Consider the following 20,219-nt stretch of genomic DNA (forward strand, 5'->3'; position numbering starts at 1 on the left):
AGGATCACATTTTAAGATTAATAAAACGTGCTGCAAAATACATGGGTAGTGGGGTGTCCTTTACACTTTGTCACCCCCATACAGATACAGTCGCAAAATGAATCATCGAAGCATACAGCTTGTCTTCTTCTCGTCCGGAACATTATTTCTGCTGGCAACCCATGGTCCGCCTGGTTCCATGGCGGAAACGTACACGGCACACCCGGGCAGCCTCAGCAGCGTGGCAGGTCCGGCGGCGGCGGCGGCAGCTTCGTGTCCGGAGTCGGCCCGTCCTCCACCTCGAACACCATGGCCAGGCCGATCGAGAGGTGGGAGTCGATGTGGCAGTGCATGAACCACATTCCTGCAGGTACAAGACGCCAAAGTTTTGTAGCGATGTCAGCATGCTTGTACGTGCGTATTTCGTCCCTCCAATGTGCAAAAACTATACATCGAAGATAAGATTCTTGGAGCAAGAAGGAGCATCGTGACGTGACAAAAGAGCATCGTAGACCTTTCGAATAAAGAAGAAAAATGTAATCTAAAAAGAGAGAGAAAGGAAATGGGATTGCGTCTTGTACACATCATCATTAGTGGACCAGTCTAGCCGTAGGCCCAAATTCTTTCCGCACGCCTTTCTTTCTTATCCTACGTTAGTGGGCCGTCGCCGCCCAACCCAATCCAACAGTTGCAGCACGAACCTAGCCCTTTTAATCCCTAATAACCCATGCGTTTTTTTTATTTCGCATAAAATTCGTTTAAGTTTAAAATTTGTCATGCGTTTGACTTGATAATCTCTGACCTCAGCAGACTTCCTAATACGCCAACCACTACACGAGACTTTTTTGTACAACTGTTACATCGATTCAGTTAGCGGTCGTGCAACGCTGTTTGCAAAGTCAAGTTCAAAACATCCGGCATAAAATTCGTGCGAATATTTGTTGGAAAAAAATGAACGGTGGACATAGATTTCACCTGGGTTATCGGCGACGAAGCGGATGACGGCCCACCCGCCGGTGGGCACCGCGATGGTGTTCCGCTGCTGCGGGTTGACGAGGTTGAGCCGCTCCGAGGCCGCGGCGCCGCCGCCGTAGTTACCGAACCCCTGCGCCACCACGAAGAAGTTGAACCCGTGCAGGTGCATCGGGTGGCTCTCGCGCCCCACCAGCGCCGTGTTCTGCAGCACCACCTCCACCGTCGCGTTGTACCGCAGAGCCCGCACCTTCGTCGTCGGCCTCCCCGTCGACGACAGCGCCGCCGCGACGCTGCCGGCCACCAGCTCCGTCGCGTTCGTGTAGTCGAACGCCACGGGCGGCCGGTCGGGGAAGTCGCTGGTGTACACGCCGTCCGACGCGTTCCCGTACCGCGCGTCGAGCAGCGACGTGGTGGTTGGGCGCGTGAACGACTCGTTGTTCATGCTGGCCACCACCACGGGGGCGTTCCTGTTGCACGTCGTCTGCTCGGGCTGGCAGGAGGAGAAGCCGAGGCCGACGGTGACGAACATGCGGGTGTCGACGGCGAGCGGAACGGTCGGCCTGCCTGGGAGGACGAGTGCTATCATGCCGGTGTAGAACCGGTTAGCCGTTGCGGTGTCGGTTAGTTCGGGCATCTCGGGCTGCGCCGGCGCCGCCTGCTGGCCGTCAGGTGCCGGTGCTGCCCCGACGTACTCCACGACCGCCGTGGTGACATCGCCGTTGAAGCTCCCCGGCCGCAGGGGTATCGCGCTCTGGTACGAGGAGATTGCCATGTAGTAGCAGCCAGGGGTGGCGTCGGCCGCCATGAGCGCGTCGACGGTCTGCCCCGGCGCGATGACGATCACGTCCGTTTCGTACGGCGAGGTGTAGCTCGCGTCCGCCGCGACGACGGTGAACGTGTGCCCCGCCACCTTGAAGAAGAAGGCCGTGTTGAGCGCCGCGTTGATGATCCGCAGCAAGTAGGTCGAGTTGCCGCGCATCGAGAACTTTTCGGTTCCTGCGTGCAGCAAGTAGCTATCAATGAACACGATGATGAGCACAGCACACGTAGCAGGCATGTCGATTAGCTCGGCTTACGGTTGGGCTTTCCATTGATGGTGTACGCGTCGGCGCTTGGGATCGGAGTGCCGCTCAAAAAGGCTTGGCGTTCCAGGAGGACGATGTCGGCGTCCCACCACTCGCCGAGCAGGACGACCGCCTCGCCGTCGGGCTGGGGGAACGGGTACGCGCCGGCGGCCAGCCTCGGGCGGATGATGAGGGCGCCGTGCACGGTGGCGCGCAGGAAGGAGCTGTGCGCGTGCCACCACAGCGTGCCCTCCTGCCCGGCCACGCTGAACCTGTACGTGTAGCGGCTGCCCGGCCGGATCGGGCACTGCGTCACCATCGACGGGCCGTCCGCCCACGGCGTGCCCCGCTGGAAAACGCCGTGCCTGCATGCACATGACCACGCCGGACCGGCGGCTGGTGATTATTCCGGCGGCGGCGCGTTCGTTTCGGTTTGAAATCGTGGCCATGGTTGGTTGTTCTTGTTCAGTTACGTGGGTACGTACCAGTGGATCGTCACGTCGTATGGAGAGTCGTTGATGACGTGGACCACCACGGTGTCGCCTTCGTAGGCTTCGATCACGGGACCGGGTACTCCATCCACGGCGGTGATGCTTATATTCCCCGGCTGGCAGATGCGCGGCCAGGATAATGCGGCGACCTGAAAATTTGGAGGACAATGTTCAGACAAAATGTCAAAACTGAACGCGATTTGAACGACTGTCCTTCAGTTTGTCTGAAACTTTGATATGATTGAGGTTCAGAGCTAGGAATAATGCTCGTATAGTCAGTCATATATGCGGCAAGAACTAGGTGGATTCAAACAATTGCTAAACCAACTGTGATTTTGAGGGTCTAAATTATTAAAAAAAAAAGACTAACTGCGACGAGAGAGCGTGTGAGAGAGAGTACGTTGAAGGTATGCTCCACAGTAGCAGCATGAGCAAGGGCTGCAGCCGAAGACACAGCAGCCAACACTAGGATCAGACAAGAACCCGGCATGCTACCGATCTGCGATTTGCAAGGCCGCAACAAGTGCTCAGTAACAATTTGCTGCTGTCTGGGCTTCACTCAGATACATGCAAAGGAACTAGCTGCAAATGACTGAACCTACCGTGATTACAAATGCAACCCAAATACCTTTTATACTCGCCAGAGTTGACGCAGTCAGGCATTGGGCTGTTACCTGAGTCGCGAGTTATTGGGTTCTTGACTATACTTTTCTGCGACTAGATTTTGAGGTTTGGGTGAGGGAATCTCTATCTTCACTCTCCCCAAAACACTTCAACTTTGTACGTTTATCACTAACCAATCATGGTATGTAGTTGTATCCCAAAGAGTAGAAATTTCAAAGAATGGCCAAAATAAAAACAAACTTGGTCCCCAATGATAGGTCATACATGTTTGGTCGTCAATCAACCTTCACTATGAAGAAATAACCACTACATCGCGCCAATTCAAGTTCTTTCTGGAAGAACATTTTTGTCAAGTGACTTTTCTAGGTTTCTTTCTGTTTGAACAGAATATTTGGCCCACCTTATTGTAAAGGGTGTACCCAGCCTATAAATCAAAAAGTATTTTGAACCTAATAAATAGAACAACGAAACCATTTGCAGCGTCCAGGGTAATATATCCATCGAAATGCATGCAACAACACATTTATTTGATCATTTCCTATGTACTCCCTCCGTTCCAAAATATAGATCATTTTAGTTTTTTTAGATTCGTAGTATTTGTTATATATTTAGATTAACGTATGTCTAGGTGCATAGCATAAATTATAAATATAGAAAAGTTAAAACGAACTATATTTTTAGAATGGAGGAAGTATAATTTTTCGAGAGGTAATACCACGGCGGCGACTCTAGGGTTAATAGCACTGAATATGTTATATCTCAGAAGAGTTGCAGTGTAAGGTGTCATTTCGCGTCGAGAAGGAATCCTCGCTCTTGACTTGGGACGTCGCCATTGTACTCCTAACACTGAAAAGGATCAGAACAGAACAAACACATTATCCTTGCAGTAAACAGCTGGTGTGACTTGGCACGTGCACATTTCTACCGGCTACCTACTACGGGAGCGTCGTTACTAGCCACTCCTTGGCAGTCCCTCGCTTAACGATACGTGAGAGAGACTGGCGCGTAGTACCTGAACCGCCCATCCACGCATCTCTCAGCTGGCATCGTTCACTTCTGGCAAACCAGGTGTACTCGGAGAATCTTTTGCGTTCAGTTTGAACACACTCCATGCCTTGCCTATCAGGGAATAACAAATGCGAATCTGCAGTAATCAGAGGCGTAGTATTTTTTTAGCTTGTGAGATCATCACAGTGCAAAAGCATCTTCAGGACGGAGAACCCTTTTCGTCCAAAAAGGAAAAAAAAAAGATGGAGAACTCTGTGTGTCGCCTGCTAGCGTCAGAGAAAGAACCTTGATCGGAGATATCATTGAATGGGTTTTTGCGACGAAGCTAGATTACTCGCTTGGGGAAAGCAAGGTGAAAGAAACCTTGATGGAGAAAATGCATGCCTTGTGGTTCTTTCCATGAGCACGTAACATAGCATGCATCACCTACTGTGTCGCGTAGCAGCCCACGGCTTTACTGACTTTTTCGGTTTTCGATTTCGATAGATGGCGCAGTTTTACTGACTTTTAACAGTGACAGGCATGGGGATGGTGTTAAGAAAAATAAGGCTTTGCCGTCGAAGGAGAAAAATCTAACAGGCTTCGCGAGATTTGGGCCCAACAATTACAGCCAACGACGACAAAGAAGGTTCCCTGCTAAGAGCCCATAAACTTACTAATTACAGGCCTCATTACGGCCCAACTGAAAAATTGTCCAGGAAGGAGAAAAGATTGACCAGTGTGGGACCTCGCGTCAGTCAAGCAGGCAGGAATAAAGCGGCACTCCTCCGGAACACTCGCCCAGTCGTGTCCCCACCAACTAGCGCCGCAGCGGAGCGCCGGAGCCCAACCCGCCCACCATGTCGGCGCCCGAAACTGCCGTTTCGCCGGCGCCGCAGCCGCCATCGGATCCACCCGCCGACGACGACGCCGACGCCGACGCCGCCCATTCCAACTCTACCCCGATGGCGGTCGAGACTCGAACCCTAACCGAGCCTCCGCCCCAGCCCCAATCGCTCCAAGCCTCCCCGCCTCCTTCCGGGGAGGACGACGACGTGGTGGTTGTCTCAGGTGCTTCCGTTGGTGGCGACGCCGCGGCCTCCGCAGCGTCGGCGGGCAACGCGACGATGGACGAGAGGGTGAGGGGGCCGTGGTCCCCGGAGGAGGACGCGGTGCTGAGCAACCTGGTGGAGAAGCTCGGGGCGCGGAACTGGACTCTGATCGCGCGCGGAATCCCCGGCCGCTCCGGCAAGTCCTGCCGCCTGCGCTGGTGCAACCAGCTGGACCCCCAAGTCAAGCGCAAGCCTTTCACCGGTACCGCCTCGTTTCATCCTTACATTGCTATTTTAAGCCCATGACATGAGAAATGTACCGACACCTAAACTTGACCTCAAACTTTTTCATTTGCAATATCCAAGTGGCTGTGCTGATTTTGTGTTGCCCTTATGTACTCGATACATTGTACATTCTGTCTTTTCGTGCCAATCTTATATGTGTATATGTCATATTTGCGTGCTGAACATGTGATCTTTGGCTGCAGAAGAGGAGGACCGTATTATAATGGCTGCTCATGCTGTCCATGGGAACAAGTGGGCATGTATCGCAAAGCTTTTGGATGGGAGAACCGACAATGCTATCAAGAATCACTGGAATTCCACTCTGAGGCGTCGACACTGCAACGATGGTCAATGCAAACATGGTGTTTCTGTGGAGAGGAGTATCCCGGAGGTGTCCAGGGCAGTTTCAGAAGAATCTTGGCCTTTAAAGGACCTCAGTTCCTTCACCGCTATGGATGTAAGGGACGCTCCTGTGCAAACAGTTACGGAAACATCTGCTGGGGCATGGCTCATCCCAGATCAGTGTTATAGTACTCAAGCTGTTGATCCGCCCTACCTGTCCCGGCCAGTTGCAAAGATTGGTGCTTTCAGACCATACAATCTAGGACATGTTTCCGAACCTACCCAGCAGGAAACGCCAAGTTCTGTCTTCAAACGTGACTCAACTCTTAAAGCTTTGACTCCTGAAAGTGAGGTATTCAAGTTTGCTGATCCTACATGCTTTGCTGCTGGGGTTCCAAACAAATGTGGGCATGGTTGCAGCAGTGCCCACAAGCGGACTCGTAAGAACTCATTGCTGGGTCCTGAGTTCTATGAGTTTGAAGATCATCCGCCAATTTTGAGTAGTAGTTTTGCTTCACTGGTTTCAGAAATTAGCAGCATTGCCTGGATGAGAAGCGGTATGCAAAGTGGTGATGCCAGTAGCTTATTGCAGTCAGCTCCGCCAGCCTGACAAATTAGGAATCTTGTGAACTTGCATGCTGGAATATTTGCAGTTTCGTTAGATTCAGACATAATGATGTCAAGTCATTAATTACAGTTCTGTGTTTCACCGTCGGTAGATGACAACGCATTTACTTTTGTGGGCATTACTGTATACTTATTTCCGGTGCTTCCACCCATAATATGCTGCTGTGTTAGGCTAAAGTATGTACTTTACCACGTTGCATGTGGATGTGCTACTTAAGTTATTGGGCAACTTTACTGCATTATAGGAAAAATACATTCCATTTCTTTTATGTTTGTATGTGTCGTCAGTTCATCATAGGGCGTTGACATAAAATAACTAAATAAGTAAGTAGCCAAATATGGACTTATCGTGATAGTTTAAGGAGAGAGATCTTTAAAACTGAATTGATTGGTGGAAGCTGTCAGGGAGCAGACCGCCCGGGTTGAATCCCTGTCGCTTGAATTCACTTTTGTGGGGAAGGAGGCCATGGTTGAATTCACGGAAAGTGAATTGCTAATCTATGGCCAAAGCAGTGCTACTGCAAAACGTTGTAAATATAAAGTAGTACTTGAGTAATGATTTGATAGCTTGGCCTTGTGATATCAGCTTACACGAATATTTTGTTCGTTCGTTGAGGTTATGTTGATTTTAATGTCACATTCCGTGCTGTTTTATTGAATGTTTGTTACTTTCTCCAATAGTTTATGATTATCTACTTAAAGTTTGCATACTGCATATGGTTTACTTGAATTTATTTTCTTATGATTGTAATACAAATTGTCTCTTACCTTAATCCCAGCTATTGTTTGTGACACACACTAGTATAAGCCAACAACAAATCTCACATCTGTGTAATCCACGTAGCTACCATGCTCACAAATATTGTGGTCTTTATCAATGAAGATATAAACTTTTCCTTCACTTAGGATCTGTTGTCATATATACTCTTTGTATGGGTTTTATTTGGAAACGTATGCACAAATATGAAAATTCATGTGTTCCTTTTAAAAAATATAACTTGCTATTTATGTCTGTGTAATGTTTGGTTGCCAATTTTTTTGCAGCATTACTGAAAATTGGTTTTGAACAGACATGTGGTATTTTTAAAAAATATAGCTGTGTTACTTGCTCCATCACTATATTTAGTCACAATTATGTGAATTGGAGGCTGCGATTGTGCGTGTTTCTTTATTTTTTGGGTAGGGTTTTTGTGGTGGGGGCTTTGAGGGTTTTCAAATGATGAGTCTCTCTCTTTGCCCCTTTGGGTTTTGGGTGAACATATACATTCTGTTTCCCATTACTTGAGGTATAATCACTAAACAGCAAAAGTCAAATACTCCATACATCTGACTTTTATGCTATATATATATGCTTCAGGAAATGTTGCAGTTTGTTCATCGTGCACTATTGTCCTCTGGGAACACAAATACTCCCATTTATTTTGTTGAATTGGAATAGAATAAGCGAATTGTCTTAGGCCTTTGAATTGCTCTGGAGAATTGGAGTACCATATCAAATTACATGGCTCTCTATTATCTTCCTTTGCATAAAGTTTGTAAGCATTCCATCTTCTAGAAACTATATGAATCCTAAATGATGGTGGCAGCAGTAACTACAGTTTCATGTCCTTTTGACATCCCTGTACAAGCCATCCTTGCCAGAGATCAAATTTCTTTTGTGTCACCACTGCTTGTGCTGTCTGCCCAGTTGGTTTGCAAAAATCTATATTCCTGTCTTCCTTATAACACTTGTTGAAGGCGGCAGGAATATGGCTTGTCTTTATCAAGGTGAAATGTTCTGGTTATCGGGGTGTGATAATTTGTATTAGCGTAATCATGTTAGTCTAGTAGTTGGTTGGTCTTGCTTTCATTAGATTGCATACTCTGGTTTGCATTATCAAGTTTCTATTTGGGACCATGTGACGCCCTCCATGACCACCCATTCATAAATGTCGGCATAACCTGGCTGTCTCATGACCAAGGTTTATTCTATTTCTATCACCGGTGTCCGTTTCCATTTTCCCTTCACTCTTGTGGTCCTGTGATATTACCTCTAATTTCATTTGTTCTGAGCAATATCCTTTAATTGTCGTCTAATCTTTATCTCTTGCTGCATGAGCAATGTCTGTATGAATTGTGCATCTTTTCTTTGTTGTCTCTGGTAGGCTATAGGGTGACATCCTTGAGTATATTGTCCCTTGGCCTTTCCTGTTGCTGTCTGGGTTTATGGTCTTGCTGGAGCTTTTATGTGCCTGCACCCGACACCTATTTGTACATAGACTGCACATGCCGCTAAACATGAGCTTAGACAAAGCTCGTGGTTTTGGTTTGTGTGGGGTTGGTAATCTGCTTAGCCAAGTTACTTTTACATGTTTCCTGCCTTGGTCGTCAGGGCTAGGCCCTGAGGCTCCATAGGCAATTTAGAGTGCTGAACCAAGCAAAGCCTGGTGAATGTGTACTGCACCTAATCCTTTGAAACTGCTGCTTTGAGCTGTTCAGATTAGGCGCGACGTTCCTTCAGCCTGTTGAGCTGCTGCTCCTTGGATTGGATGCCCGGTTGGCACCAGGCGATGGACCTGGCGACCGACCCACCCCGCCCGCCCGGTGAGTTGTAGGATGTGTGTGTGCCGGTGTGGAGATGGAAGATTCTGCCCGTCATGGGGGCCGGCCATGGCCCATGGATGCCGATTGGAAACAGCTCGACGCATCGGAAGGAAAATAATGGGGTTGGTTAGGATTTCGATTAGGTGAATAGCATTTCATTGGGCCTGATGGGGGAGCTGGGCGGGTCGGATTAGTTTTGTTCAAGTCCAGCCTTGGCGATTTGATCTCCCTAGCTAGATTCCTCCTGCCCGTGCCGCATGTGTTAGTTTTCGGGTAGCATCTGCACCCATGCTCGAGCAGCCGAGCTACCACTACGCTGCTACTTGTAGTTCTAGGCCAGGATCGAGATCACGGGACGACCCTCTCGCTCTCCGGCGCCGTGCTCCCCGTCTCCCCTTCAGCTGCAACTGTACCCTTTTTCTTGGTTTCTTCTGGAGTGGCGTTGCCCTGTACTTTCGATCTGGCCATTTGCACTCGACAAGCTATTTGCACATCGCGTGATCGAGGGCCCAGGCTGGTTTGCTGCAGTTTTACTGGGCGCGCAGGCCGGAGACGTTTCTGCTCGCACTCGACAAAGAACAGCCGGCCGGCGAGCCATCGGCGCTGCGGCCTGCCGCGGGCCACGCCGCGCTGATGGCAGTGGATAGCTTCGAATCCTTCCGCGCCGTAACCCGGCAGGCAACACGAGTCGTCGAGGTCCGTTTACCCCAAGTAGCAAAGTGCCTTTGACCGTGGGTCAAACGTCTGCAGAGTCGCCGATGAATCAGCCGTACAGGGCAGGCACAGACACCTTCTACTTTCGCATCCAAGTTTCATCCGCTGTTGCAGTCACGTGAAAGATTGTTCGCTGGAAGCTTGACTGCTCCTCCAGCACCGGCGGCAGGATGCACGGGAGACCGACCACGACACGACCAGCGCGGCCGCGGCCGGCAGGCGCGGGACTCCCGATGCCTATCAATCCCCGTCCAGGAAAGCAGACGAGCAAAAGGAGCCCGCGGAAAGCAGCGAGGACCGACGGATTCCCCAGCGCGAGCAGGCCGTGCAGAGAAAGAGCCGTGTGTCTTCAATTCGCGATGGTTTTGATATCTTAGGGTGAAAACTGCCGTGTGTCTTCCTTGTAAAACTGGTAACCCCAGTAACCATGTACCGTTTGGCTTTCTATAAAAGCTGGGTTCATCCCTTTTCCCAAAAAAACAAAAAACAAAAGAAAAACTGCCGTTTGTCTTTTGGTTTTGGCGGTTGATGGAATTGGTGGATCATCAAGCCACGACCATGGATTTGACACCAAACTGGCTATTCGAGCCATGAACCGAACCGTACGACGCCGCTGCTTACCGACAAATGTACACGGCGTGCGTCACCTGATGATGCTCCCGTGTTTGGTGATCAATGGCTGGCACGGCCCTGTATGTCATGTGCAGCCAGACGCTAGAGAGTATTGACCAAGCTGACCATTTCGTACCACCGGGTTGGAGTTGATGAGCGACTGTTGGCTTGTTGCTGACTCCCAGCTCCGAAGCAGCACATGACGGTCTCGCCGCTTGTACAACTCCACGCTCCACGGGATGAGTACCAAACGACTTCGAGGGACGGATACGGCCAGCCATCCCCGGCGCCCTCTCTTTCCCAGTTCCCCTCCCCGACAGCCACGGCGAAGTCTTTTCTTTCCCCTTCTCTCTTCCGGCTTCCGCCTACCACCCTGCGTTTGGAAGTGTAGAGCGAACTTACTCCTTCCGCTTCTCTCTCTCCTCGCCGCTTCTGTTTTGTTTTATCTGCCGCGGTCCACGGACCACGGCTGTGGATCTTCGAGGGGTCACTTGAAAATCCAATCTTGCGGCGGCCTGCATGCTTCAACCCGGCGTCTAGCGTCCCTCTGGATTGTTGCTGCCTCGCTTCTCCTCGTGATCGGCCGCATTGAGCTGCGGATTCGCGTCCGGTTTCCTCGACGCCCGCCTGCGCGAGTGGTATTTACTGCGCGCTTTCGGCGTTTCTTCTTTGCTCCCTTCCCAATTTGCTCTGGTCGGGAGTAGATGCCCCGAGTCAATTCGAGTGATTCCTTTCCGCTCCTTGAATTCATTCTATAGGTTTCTTTTCTGGTCATGGTGAACGACGGCGAGCAATCGGCGATCACCGCCGCCACCGCCCCAGTCGAGCCTAGCGTGGAGCGGGGCCGCGTGAGTGGCAGCGGGCGGCGGCTCGCGGAGGAGAGCTCGGACGAGGAGGAGGGGAGCCATCGCTTCTCGGACGCCGAGGACCGGTCCTGGCAGTCGCACTCGCGGCAAGGCTCCGCCTTGGACTCCACGTCTGCGTCCGTCGGCTGCGACGCCGGCCCTGGGGACGCCGCCGAGCGCGCCCGGAAGTCGTGTGTGTCGGAGTGCTCGCTGGACGACGTCGTCGACCTGGAGGCGGGGCTGGCCGAGATCACAAAGGCTAGCCCGGACAAGGACGAGAGGAACTGCCGCATCTGCCACCTCGGCCTGGACAGCACCGCCGCCGAGTCCGGCGCCGGCATCGTGCTCGGTTGCTCCTGCAAGGACGACCTCTCCTGCGCCCACAAACAGTGCGCCGAGACCTGGTTCAAGATCAGAGGCAACAAGTAAGTCCACCCGCTGCCATGTCCATACAAAATCTACTTTGCATGATTGCCATTACATGTCAAGTTTACAGGCTGCCAGAATTAAAATATTTTCATGTGTTAAGAGTTCCTTGCAACTGCAATCCTGTCACTATTTGTTTAGGACATATGCCTTTGTGAAAAAAAAAGGTTGCCATTTGTCTGTATGAACGCATGGTTACAGAATCTTAGCAGGAAATTGCTTAAGTTAGGTGGATGATAAAGGTTTCAAGGAGATGGGGGAGGAAAGGTTAAAGTGGAATCAGTTGATTCGTAGGTTATCGAAGGGCTTTGGAATGACCATATGGTAGAACATTGGAGAGTCGATAAAGTCAGATTCCCCTTTTTGGCCTGGCCTTCTCTTGCAGATTCTTGTGTGATTCTGTTGATCCTCCAAAGTGGAAGTCACTTTGATATAGTGGTGCTGTCGTGTCAGCTTCCATGAAAATGTGCACTTCATGAAAATTGTAGCTACTAATCATAGTTCAGCGTAAAAAGGTACACTGAGTGTTTAGTATCTTCATGTTGGGGAAGAGAGGGTCCTTTTTGTTGGACAACTTACTGCAGAATGGTTTTCCAAATAGTTCGTTTAGGCTGAGAATTCCACATAGGTTGAATGTTATAAGCAGCACAGGTTACTGAGTCCAAAAGATTGCTCAGCGGCTATGCTTTTAAGTGTCAAACATTATTCAGAAGATGCTTAATTCAGAAGAGTGGCTAGGGCAGTTTTCCCTTACATCAGGTATGTGAAGTCTAGATTTCTGGTTGACAATTATAGTAAAAATAAAGTGGGGGGAAGTGGAAAGTGATGGGTAAAGGCACCATGCATAAGAGCGGAACCTAGGTTAACCTACATCAGAAGTGCCAGATTTTTTAGTTTTCTCCAATCCACTCAATTTTTTCATCAACCATTTGTGTAGATCAAACACACATGAAAATAACTTGAAGAAACAACAATGATGAGACTCTTTGAGTACAAGTTTTCAAGAGAAAAGATGCCATCATGGTCCCCTTCAATTCAAATGCAAGCATCCAGATGAATTGAAGGGACAGTTTTCTTTACAATGTAACATACATATTTTCATTTGCTTTATAGTCAAGATTTTATAACCAGATACGCAGCTCTCCTGCATGTTCTAGAAAAAAGATGTTCCGGGTCTTTCTAATTCTTCTGCCTACAAAAACAATCTTTTCGTGGTATTTTATTTTCACTCGGTCTTTGAGCAGACTTTTTCAATTATTTTCTCATAAAATATATCGCTTATAGCTACTGACCCAATATTGTGTATAAGAATTTCAAAATATGAATCTAATTGTACAAATTTTAAGACTAAAAAGACTTCTTATTTGACTAATTGTTGGTCAAATTTATAAAATTTGAACTTTCCAAAATACACTCCTTGTTTTTTTTAAACAGAGGGAGTACATCATAAGTTGTTTGAGTAAACATCATCTATAGGTAGGGTTTATGAAATGGTGCTATCTTTCATAAACCTTTTAGTTATTTCCAGATTGATGGAAATTATGAGTATAACTCCCATGCATGATATCAATAGACAACCTCAGGGGCGAAGCTAGAGAAAACATGAGGGGGGTGCACTACGTTGCTTTAAGCTTTGCTTGGGGATGCATGGCTTCTAATTTGGAGGGTGCATAAGTGGTGAAAATTTGATTGTATTAAGTATTTTTGGTTTTTTTCGTGGGTGCCTAGGCACCTAGTGCTATATACGTAGCTTCGCCCCTGCTCTGGACACTCAACTTTAATTACTTGAACTGAGATAGCCATGATAGGTATATTTTTGGAAATTGTTTACTCAAATGAACTTTACAAACTGTTATCTGTTTACTTCATAAACCCTCTTGACCACTCAAGTTATGTTTTGTAATTTTGTGAGGATACTCAAGCAACTTTTTCCCCCTAGTTCAGAATTATCTCCTCGATTGGTATTCAGATGAAATTAGGCCTATGTCTGATTGAATTGAAATTCTGTCTACTTTGATTTCTTTTGCTTTGTATCATATTCAAGCTTTGTGTTGCTGGCGGTCCTTATACTCTAGTGGTCATTATTAAATGTGTGGCATTGGTGTCCTGCAAGTAAAATTGCATCCATAACATATTATCTGAATACAAGCAAGGATTTGTTTTAAGTGTCTCCATCCCTTCTTTCATTGTCTTAGGATCTGCGAAATCTGTGGCTCAACCGCATGCAACGTGGCAGGTTTCAGTGATGCGGACTTCATCGAGCAGTGGAATGAATCGAGCAGCACAGCTGCCGCCCAGGCAACAGCCACCGAGCCTCGGAGGTTTTGGCAAGGGCACCGGTTCCTCAACTTCCTCCTCGCTTGCATGGTGTTTGCATTCGTCATATCCTGGCTCTTCCACTTCAATGTCCCTGGATGAGTCCAGGCGCGCATTTGTTCTCCATAAAAGCTCCAGAACCAAGACTGATGAAGTATGGGAAAGTGCCAGAACGCAAACAGGCTGGGTATGGGCAGGGCTGAAGATTTGAAGAGAGTTGCTTGGGTGAAGTGAATGGGTGGTGTTAATTTATTGAGAGTATGACTGCACATGCTGCAAAAAAGAAAAAAGTGGAAGGCTGGTTATTCTGTAAAGATTGGGTGCGGATTTGCGGGAAATCGGGGAATGGAAGATCTCATGTTTCATGGCTTCATGTTTGCGTGATTTGAGCAATTTTCTGTTGGGTTGCTTATCATATACAGTACTACTCTGCATCTTCTTGCATCATACACCAAGTAGATTCGTCTTGCAATTCAAAAGGGGCAGCCAAAAGGCCGGACTGTGGCCAAATTTCCGTTATTCGGACGTCTGTAGGAACTGCAGCTTGTACAGGACAGGATTCCTGCATCCCGACAGTCAAACAGGCGAGAGCTGCAGCCTACAGGATACGCTTCTGGCGGCGGATCATACCTTCACTACTTCCGTTCTCGCCTGAGAGGGAAGGATCGACGCACCCGGCAGCATCATTTCGCAGATTTCGCGAGTTTAGATGACCAAGGTGGCGAAGCACTCCAAATAGCCAAACGCGGGGCTCTGCACCGAGTCACATGCAGCTTGCGCGGTTCAAGGGAGATGCACCCGAGCCGCAGCAATAAGCATTCATTAATTGCGTGACATTTCAGGCCGATCTTCTTCGGAAGGAGTACCTGCAAAACTGGCTACAGTTTGGAAATCGCAAACTACGAGTAGCCATCTATCCGGATTGATTTAGATTCAGGGTCTCGGATCCACGCGTTTGCCAAAAGACTTTAGCCTTTGACAGTGATGCACGTATCGCTTCGCAAGCCGTGCATCGCAACAATCAGTGCGCTCGGGCCGTGCACCTGCACGGCTGCACCGCTGACATTGGTAAGCGCAGCGCATCGGCGATGCGCGCGAACTCCGTGCACGGAACGCATCGGGCGCATGTGCTTCCTTCCTATCATCATCCCCCGCCGTCGCCGCACGCAACGCGGCGTCCGCAGTGAAGCGGCTTCCTTTTTCTTTATACAGCGCCAAACCCGTGAGTCGCTCGGCTCCCGTGAGCCCCCGGTGGTCAATCGTCACACGGATCGATCTGCCCGGACGCAAGTGGGTACCAACTAAATAATTCACGCTGTCCCAGTTTATTTCTCCTTCTAAATTAATTACACATGGTGCCATTCTAATTTATTTTATCATATTTTTAGATCAACCCAATAATTCAAAATAAATATAACTTGCATCCTAGCTCCAATAGAAGGAACCACCGCACGCTGCTCACGTACAATCAGTCAATTACTGTCAATCAACATAAATTAGCAATCACCAATTCACCACAGCTGAAATTTTTTTTTGAAGGGGAACTAAGCTGAATCTAATTGATATATACATCACAGATGAATTTTTCTGTCTCTAATATCAGCCATTTTGGAAAGTCTGAAGAATGCAAAACTTTAGCACCAGCCTCTGAGAAAAGCCGTGAGATTCTGATTCTTTTACAGTTTCTACCACTATTTCAAAGTTCAAACGCCTCGTTTATCCGTCACCATATATCATGGAGACGAGCCGAATAAAATGATGTTGCAGCCTTGGAGGTACACCCTGAGAAGCCTTTCATCATGCAGAGGAGCACCAGGCAATTTTTTTTTCCCAGCAGATTCCCCAGTGGACGTTAAAGACGATAGAACAATGAAAAGCAGCTGATCATGTACCAGTGGGAGTGGCATCAGAGACACTGTGGCTCATGTCTTCTCCATGCTTCCCATTCATCTGCAATCGTTGTCGCTGAAATGACCAGGAAAGGGATTCGTTAAGAAAACTCGGAACAAAAAAAGGTCGAGGATTGTGAGCTGCGAAAGCAGTGAGATATATACTAGTTCATTTTAAGTTTATGCATGCATCCAGAGGTACCCAAGGCCCAAACCCTTTATAGTAATTGAGAAATTATGAGGTCATAAAAATTATTCTATAGTACCCGATCAGTAGCATCGACAGTGTTTCCATTTAACAATTTGTGGAACTCATCCCTCATCCTGCCATCAAGTTTATGGAGCTCTTCCTTTGTCCTGCCATCTTTATCTTTTGAGCTTACTGGAAGCAAAGGTAATCCATTTGTACGATCTGGCATTTCTGCAGAATTGCCAGATAAGCTTGTTACAGAATGTATATTGTATGGCCGTTTTGCATAGTACATGAGGGTAAAAGAATGTACCTGGCAGCTTCTTATCAACAAAGAATACAACCAAATTAACAGTGTACCTGTGGAAAGAGACTGTCAAAAGGAGGCAGATAAGATAATCATGTCACTGAAATTAAGTTTTGTCCCTACCAAGCAACAACAACATCCACAGTGTAGTGTTTGCGAGAAGCAATTATAAGAAGACTCTGAATTATAGCCATCAGCCATGCAAGGAGCTTAATCAACCTACAAGATAGAGACCCACCAGGGAAACTAGAACATGTGAACTGGGTCGGATGGGAGGCAACTGAAATGAAAATTTTCATGCAGATTACATGCGACTATGCAAGACACACTGAGGGACACATGACTGCCACTATAGATTTCAGTACCTGTTTGATCCATATTTATAGTATGTGCGCACAAAAACTAGGGTAAATATCATGTGAGATGAGAATATCAGATCACCACAACCAAAAAGCACTCCACGAGGAACTGCAAAGAATAATTTGAGTCAAGAAAACTTTCCACCCACATGAGTAAGCAAACAATAGAAGACTTACAGTTAATCAGGAGCACTTCAAGCGCATTGTTTGGAGGTGGAAGAGTGGCAAGTTTTGAGCCCTATGAATGGATTGAAATGATTGTGTTAGCAATAGTGCTCACGAGTATATGCGTTGGATAGAATGAGAAATCAAAGTTACCTCACGGCAGTGATAGTTTGGACCGGGAAGTTGAGTGGAGTAGAATGTGATAATCCGTAAAAATTGTGAAGCCTGTACAGGCAATTATGATCACTTGTTTGAACACAGATATAAATCTGAACACCATCAAAGTAAGACAGCCGCACTTACAACTAAAAACGCCAGCACCCTTCGCCATAGTAGAACAGTGTAAAAACGTTTGCTATGATAAATAAAAGGGTGAAAACTCCACTGCAATGCCATAACAAATTGTCAAGGCTCAATAGCTCATAATCCCAGTGTATGATCAATCATTATAGAAAATTAGCATTAAACAATTAGGAAAGCATGCAATGTGCACCAAGAGCATATTACAGAAACAGGTCCAAAAACTAATTTTTACAAATGTGGAGCCTTCATCTTACAGGATAGCAGTGTAAAAAAACATCACCAAACAAACATTTGTGTTAGTTTAGACAAGGACAGTCCACATGAAACTTCTATTATCTAACCTTCACAAACATTGAAATTAAATGAGATCTCCAATTTATCTAAAGGTAACTCATGGTGGAGTAATCAACAAATGAAAGGAAATGAAGAAAATTGCAAAGTAAAAGGTTACCTACCAACAGAAAGGAAATGAAGATGAAAGTGAATACGCTCTCGCTAAGATAACCTTTCTCTTGTCCAAGTTCCTACCATATGGAGATATGTTACCAATGGGACAAAAGAAATCAGTACCTTGTATTCTTTTATTAACATGAACTGAATAAAAGCAGATGACATACCGGAAGGGCCATAAATCCCAAGTCCTGGAGCAGTGGTCCGGGTCGGTGCAAGTAATGTACTCCTCGAGCAGCCAATCCATGAATGTACTAATTATAGGCAAAATGATTGCATGAATCTCCAAATCATCCATTATTGAACTGATGGAAATATGTTAACAAGTAAATTTTGAGAAGACAATGAAGAATTATGGAAATTCAGATATTAGGAACTTTCTGCGAACTTAAAATAGAGAACCTAAAAGACTTTTTATTAGCAGACAGTTGGTGTGTTGCTTTGCAGCTTATCAAGCCATCTAAAAAAAATAATTCACTAGTTTCCTTCTCTACTAACTGTGCACAAAGAAGAACCCAGTGTCTACTGGTTTCTCCAAAGTTCTTGGCTGACCTAGTGAAGCAAAGAGCAAGACAGCTATATTGTATAAGCACACGGAAGTCTCACAGAGAAAAAAAAAATGATACAAGAGATTACCAAGTTCTTGGACAAGATAGAAATAGGCCAGGCTAGCACAAAAGGCCTGAGTTACTCTAAATGAATAAAGAGATTTAGAAGCTTTAGAACCACCTACAAGGAATGCTCAAAAAGTTGAAGGATAAGTTACATCTGCCGAGGTAGATTGCCAGGACACATCATACGTGGATCATGATAGCAAAATGCCAGTGTTATCCCGAAACAGAATGGAGGGTATAGGCAGGAAGTTTGAATATATGTATCTTCGATGTTTTTATAAGGTTAGCGAAGGACGTTATGTGCACTGTTACGGCTGTATCTCTATTCCTGTCTAGGACTAATATTTCTTTTCCTATAAAGCTTACATGAGGATGTGTTATTTGTCACAATAAAAATATGCAAAGGAGTTTGCTAGAAGAAAATGGCAAAGGGCCTAGATTATATGCAGAACAAAAATAGATTCAAGAAGACTTCTGCTAAATCAGTAGTTAGTGCTTTATAATTTTTTGAAGAAATTTTTTATGGTATATAAAGTAAGACTTGAAGAATCTACTGATACAAAAGGCAATTTATTTATATAATGTATTCCTGGGAGTAATAATGTATCCATGCACGGAAACTGGGATATGCTCAGGATATAGAGCCTTTTCACCTTGAGTTTAGTTGAATAAAGATTTGAATAAGCCGCGCTTCAACAGCCCATGTGAAATCTCACTTATCGCGCACATGATGCCATATATATCAGTAGCTCAATGCATAGTTGCATACACAGAAGACACATCACAGAATAAATTCCACAGTATACTTGCTTCTACAGTACTCTCGCCCTCATGAACAACAAATCATCATGCATATAAATCTAGAAGCGAGTGGTGTCCGCATAAATGTTTGTTCAGTCACAACACAAGTTTAGCATAAACCGCAGGGGAATATTCTCAGTTGAACTGACAACACCCTCGAGCTGAATCATCATAGTATTGGTGACAGCCCCCAAATCAAGCGGACGAGCACTAAGTTTAGCAGCAAGAACACAAGACAGAGGTAACTAAAATTCAAAACAAGAGAACGGTGTGAATCATCTGCCACCCAAAAATACTAAAGAGCCGGTCTAACAACAAGCAACGCCACAGCCCACAGTCTCGTAAATATGCCCCACATGAGATAAAACTAAATTGGATCGACTGAGAAGCTCACCTGGAACACCAGTCCTGCGAGGAGCAGTTGCCACTTCTCGAGCAGGAGCTGCAGCTCCGCGGTCGTCTCCGCGCTCACCTTCCTCCACAGCTGCGCGGCCGCGGACACCAATCACAATCAGGAAAACTTGACAAGCAAATACCTAGCACACGGGGAAGCGCGGGGCGAATCGATACCTTGGTAGCCTCCCGCGCGATGTACATCGTCGTGTCCGCAGCTCCCGCTCCGAGCCCTCCGCCAGCCGCCGCTACTTTCCGGCGGGGTCAGACCCATGCTCCGATCCGCACATCACTGCGGGGATCGCGGCGTCCCGCGCCGGAATTCGCACTGCCTCGTAACCGCCGCAGCAGCAGCAACCGGGCGGACGACGACCCACCCGCCCCAGGCAGCTCAGCCTCAGCTCTCGGGCCTCGGCGAGGGGGGAGGGAAGCGGAGGGGACGGGCGCAAATGTGGTTCCCGGAGACGCGACGGGTGGGAACGGGTGGTCGTCGCAGGCCGCCGCTGGGGGAGTCACGACCCACGACTCTCACTCGGCGACGGCGGCGACGGTTTGAATCGGGAAAAAAAGGAGCCGGGGGGCGTGGGCGTTTTGGTAAAAGCCGCGGGCTCCCTTCGGCCAGTTCGATCGGAGCGGTTGCTTTCAGCTGCGTTGATTCCGAGGGAGGAGCCGGTGGACTTGGCGATTCACCGTGTTGTGCTTGACTGCTTGTGCGTGTGCCCCTCCGTGACCATGTGCGCGTACCACTGCTCTTTTTATGCATCTGGCAACCGTGTTCGCCGACCATGATCCCTCTCCTTTTTTAAGTTTTTGTTCGAGAAATCGT

At 47.5% G+C, this 20,219-nt stretch overlaps 4 protein-coding genes across 8 annotated transcripts; 2 read left to right on the forward strand and 2 right to left on the reverse strand.

Moving 5' to 3' along the window:
• Positions 1-11: 11 nt before the first annotated feature.
• Positions 12-3,082, reverse strand: LOC112891584 (laccase-6-like). The gene is made up of 5 exons (XM_025958480.1): positions 2,910-3,082; positions 2,504-2,658; positions 2,031-2,383; positions 955-1,950; positions 12-343 (listed from the first exon to the last, which is right to left on the reverse strand). The coding sequence occupies exons 1-5, from the start codon at positions 2,997-2,999 to the stop codon at positions 213-215; spliced, it is 1,725 nt and encodes a 574-aa protein (XP_025814265.1). The 5' UTR covers positions 3,000-3,082; the 3' UTR covers positions 12-212.
• Positions 3,083-4,913: 1,831 nt separating this feature from the next.
• Positions 4,914-6,695, forward strand: LOC112891585 (transcription factor MYB1-like). Its single transcript, XM_025958482.1, has 2 exons — positions 4,914-5,434; positions 5,661-6,695. The coding sequence occupies exons 1-2, from the start codon at positions 4,981-4,983 to the stop codon at positions 6,407-6,409; spliced, it is 1,203 nt and encodes a 400-aa protein (XP_025814267.1). The 5' UTR covers positions 4,914-4,980; the 3' UTR covers positions 6,410-6,695.
• A 3,867-nt stretch (positions 6,696-10,562) lies between these two features.
• Positions 10,563-14,295, forward strand: LOC112891953. Of its 3 annotated transcripts, none has more exons than XM_025958969.1 (3): positions 10,563-10,973; positions 11,094-11,605; positions 13,843-13,976. In XM_025958969.1, the coding sequence occupies exons 1-3, from the start codon at positions 10,575-10,577 to the stop codon at positions 13,850-13,852; spliced, it is 921 nt and encodes a 306-aa protein (XP_025814754.1). In that variant the 5' UTR covers positions 10,563-10,574; the 3' UTR covers positions 13,853-13,976. The 3 variants fall into 3 exon arrangements, with proteins under 3 accessions (XP_025814754.1, XP_025814755.1, XP_025814753.1); XM_025958968.1 differs by having other exon boundaries at positions 10,567-10,973; positions 13,802-14,295; XM_025958970.1 differs by having other exon boundaries at positions 10,566-11,605; positions 13,802-14,295.
• Positions 14,296-15,397: 1,102 nt separating this feature from the next.
• LOC112891886 (phosphatidylinositol:ceramide inositolphosphotransferase) lies at positions 15,398-20,081 on the reverse strand. 3 transcript variants are annotated; one of them, XM_025958885.1, is made up of 12 exons: positions 19,571-20,078; positions 19,395-19,484; positions 17,753-17,839; positions 17,591-17,659; positions 17,136-17,216; positions 16,986-17,057; positions 16,845-16,905; positions 16,674-16,776; positions 16,432-16,527; positions 16,315-16,361; positions 16,078-16,232; positions 15,398-15,887 (listed from the first exon to the last, which is right to left on the reverse strand). In XM_025958885.1, exons 1-12 carry the CDS (start codon positions 19,595-19,597, stop codon positions 15,807-15,809), a joined length of 969 nt encoding a protein of 322 aa, XP_025814670.1. In that variant the 5' UTR covers positions 19,598-20,078; the 3' UTR covers positions 15,398-15,806. The 3 variants fall into 3 exon arrangements, with proteins under 3 accessions (XP_025814670.1, XP_025814672.1, XP_025814671.1); XM_025958887.1 differs by having other exon boundaries at positions 17,753-17,890; positions 19,571-19,615; XM_025958886.1 differs by lacking the exon at positions 16,432-16,527 and having other exon boundaries at positions 19,571-20,081.
• Between the last annotated feature and the right edge of the window lie 138 nt (positions 20,082-20,219).

The sequence above is a fragment of the Panicum hallii genome, chromosome 5 (genome assembly GCF_002211085.1).
Source record: "Panicum hallii strain FIL2 chromosome 5, PHallii_v3.1, whole genome shotgun sequence".
Classification (NCBI taxonomy): domain Eukaryota; kingdom Viridiplantae; phylum Streptophyta; class Magnoliopsida; order Poales; family Poaceae; genus Panicum; species Panicum hallii.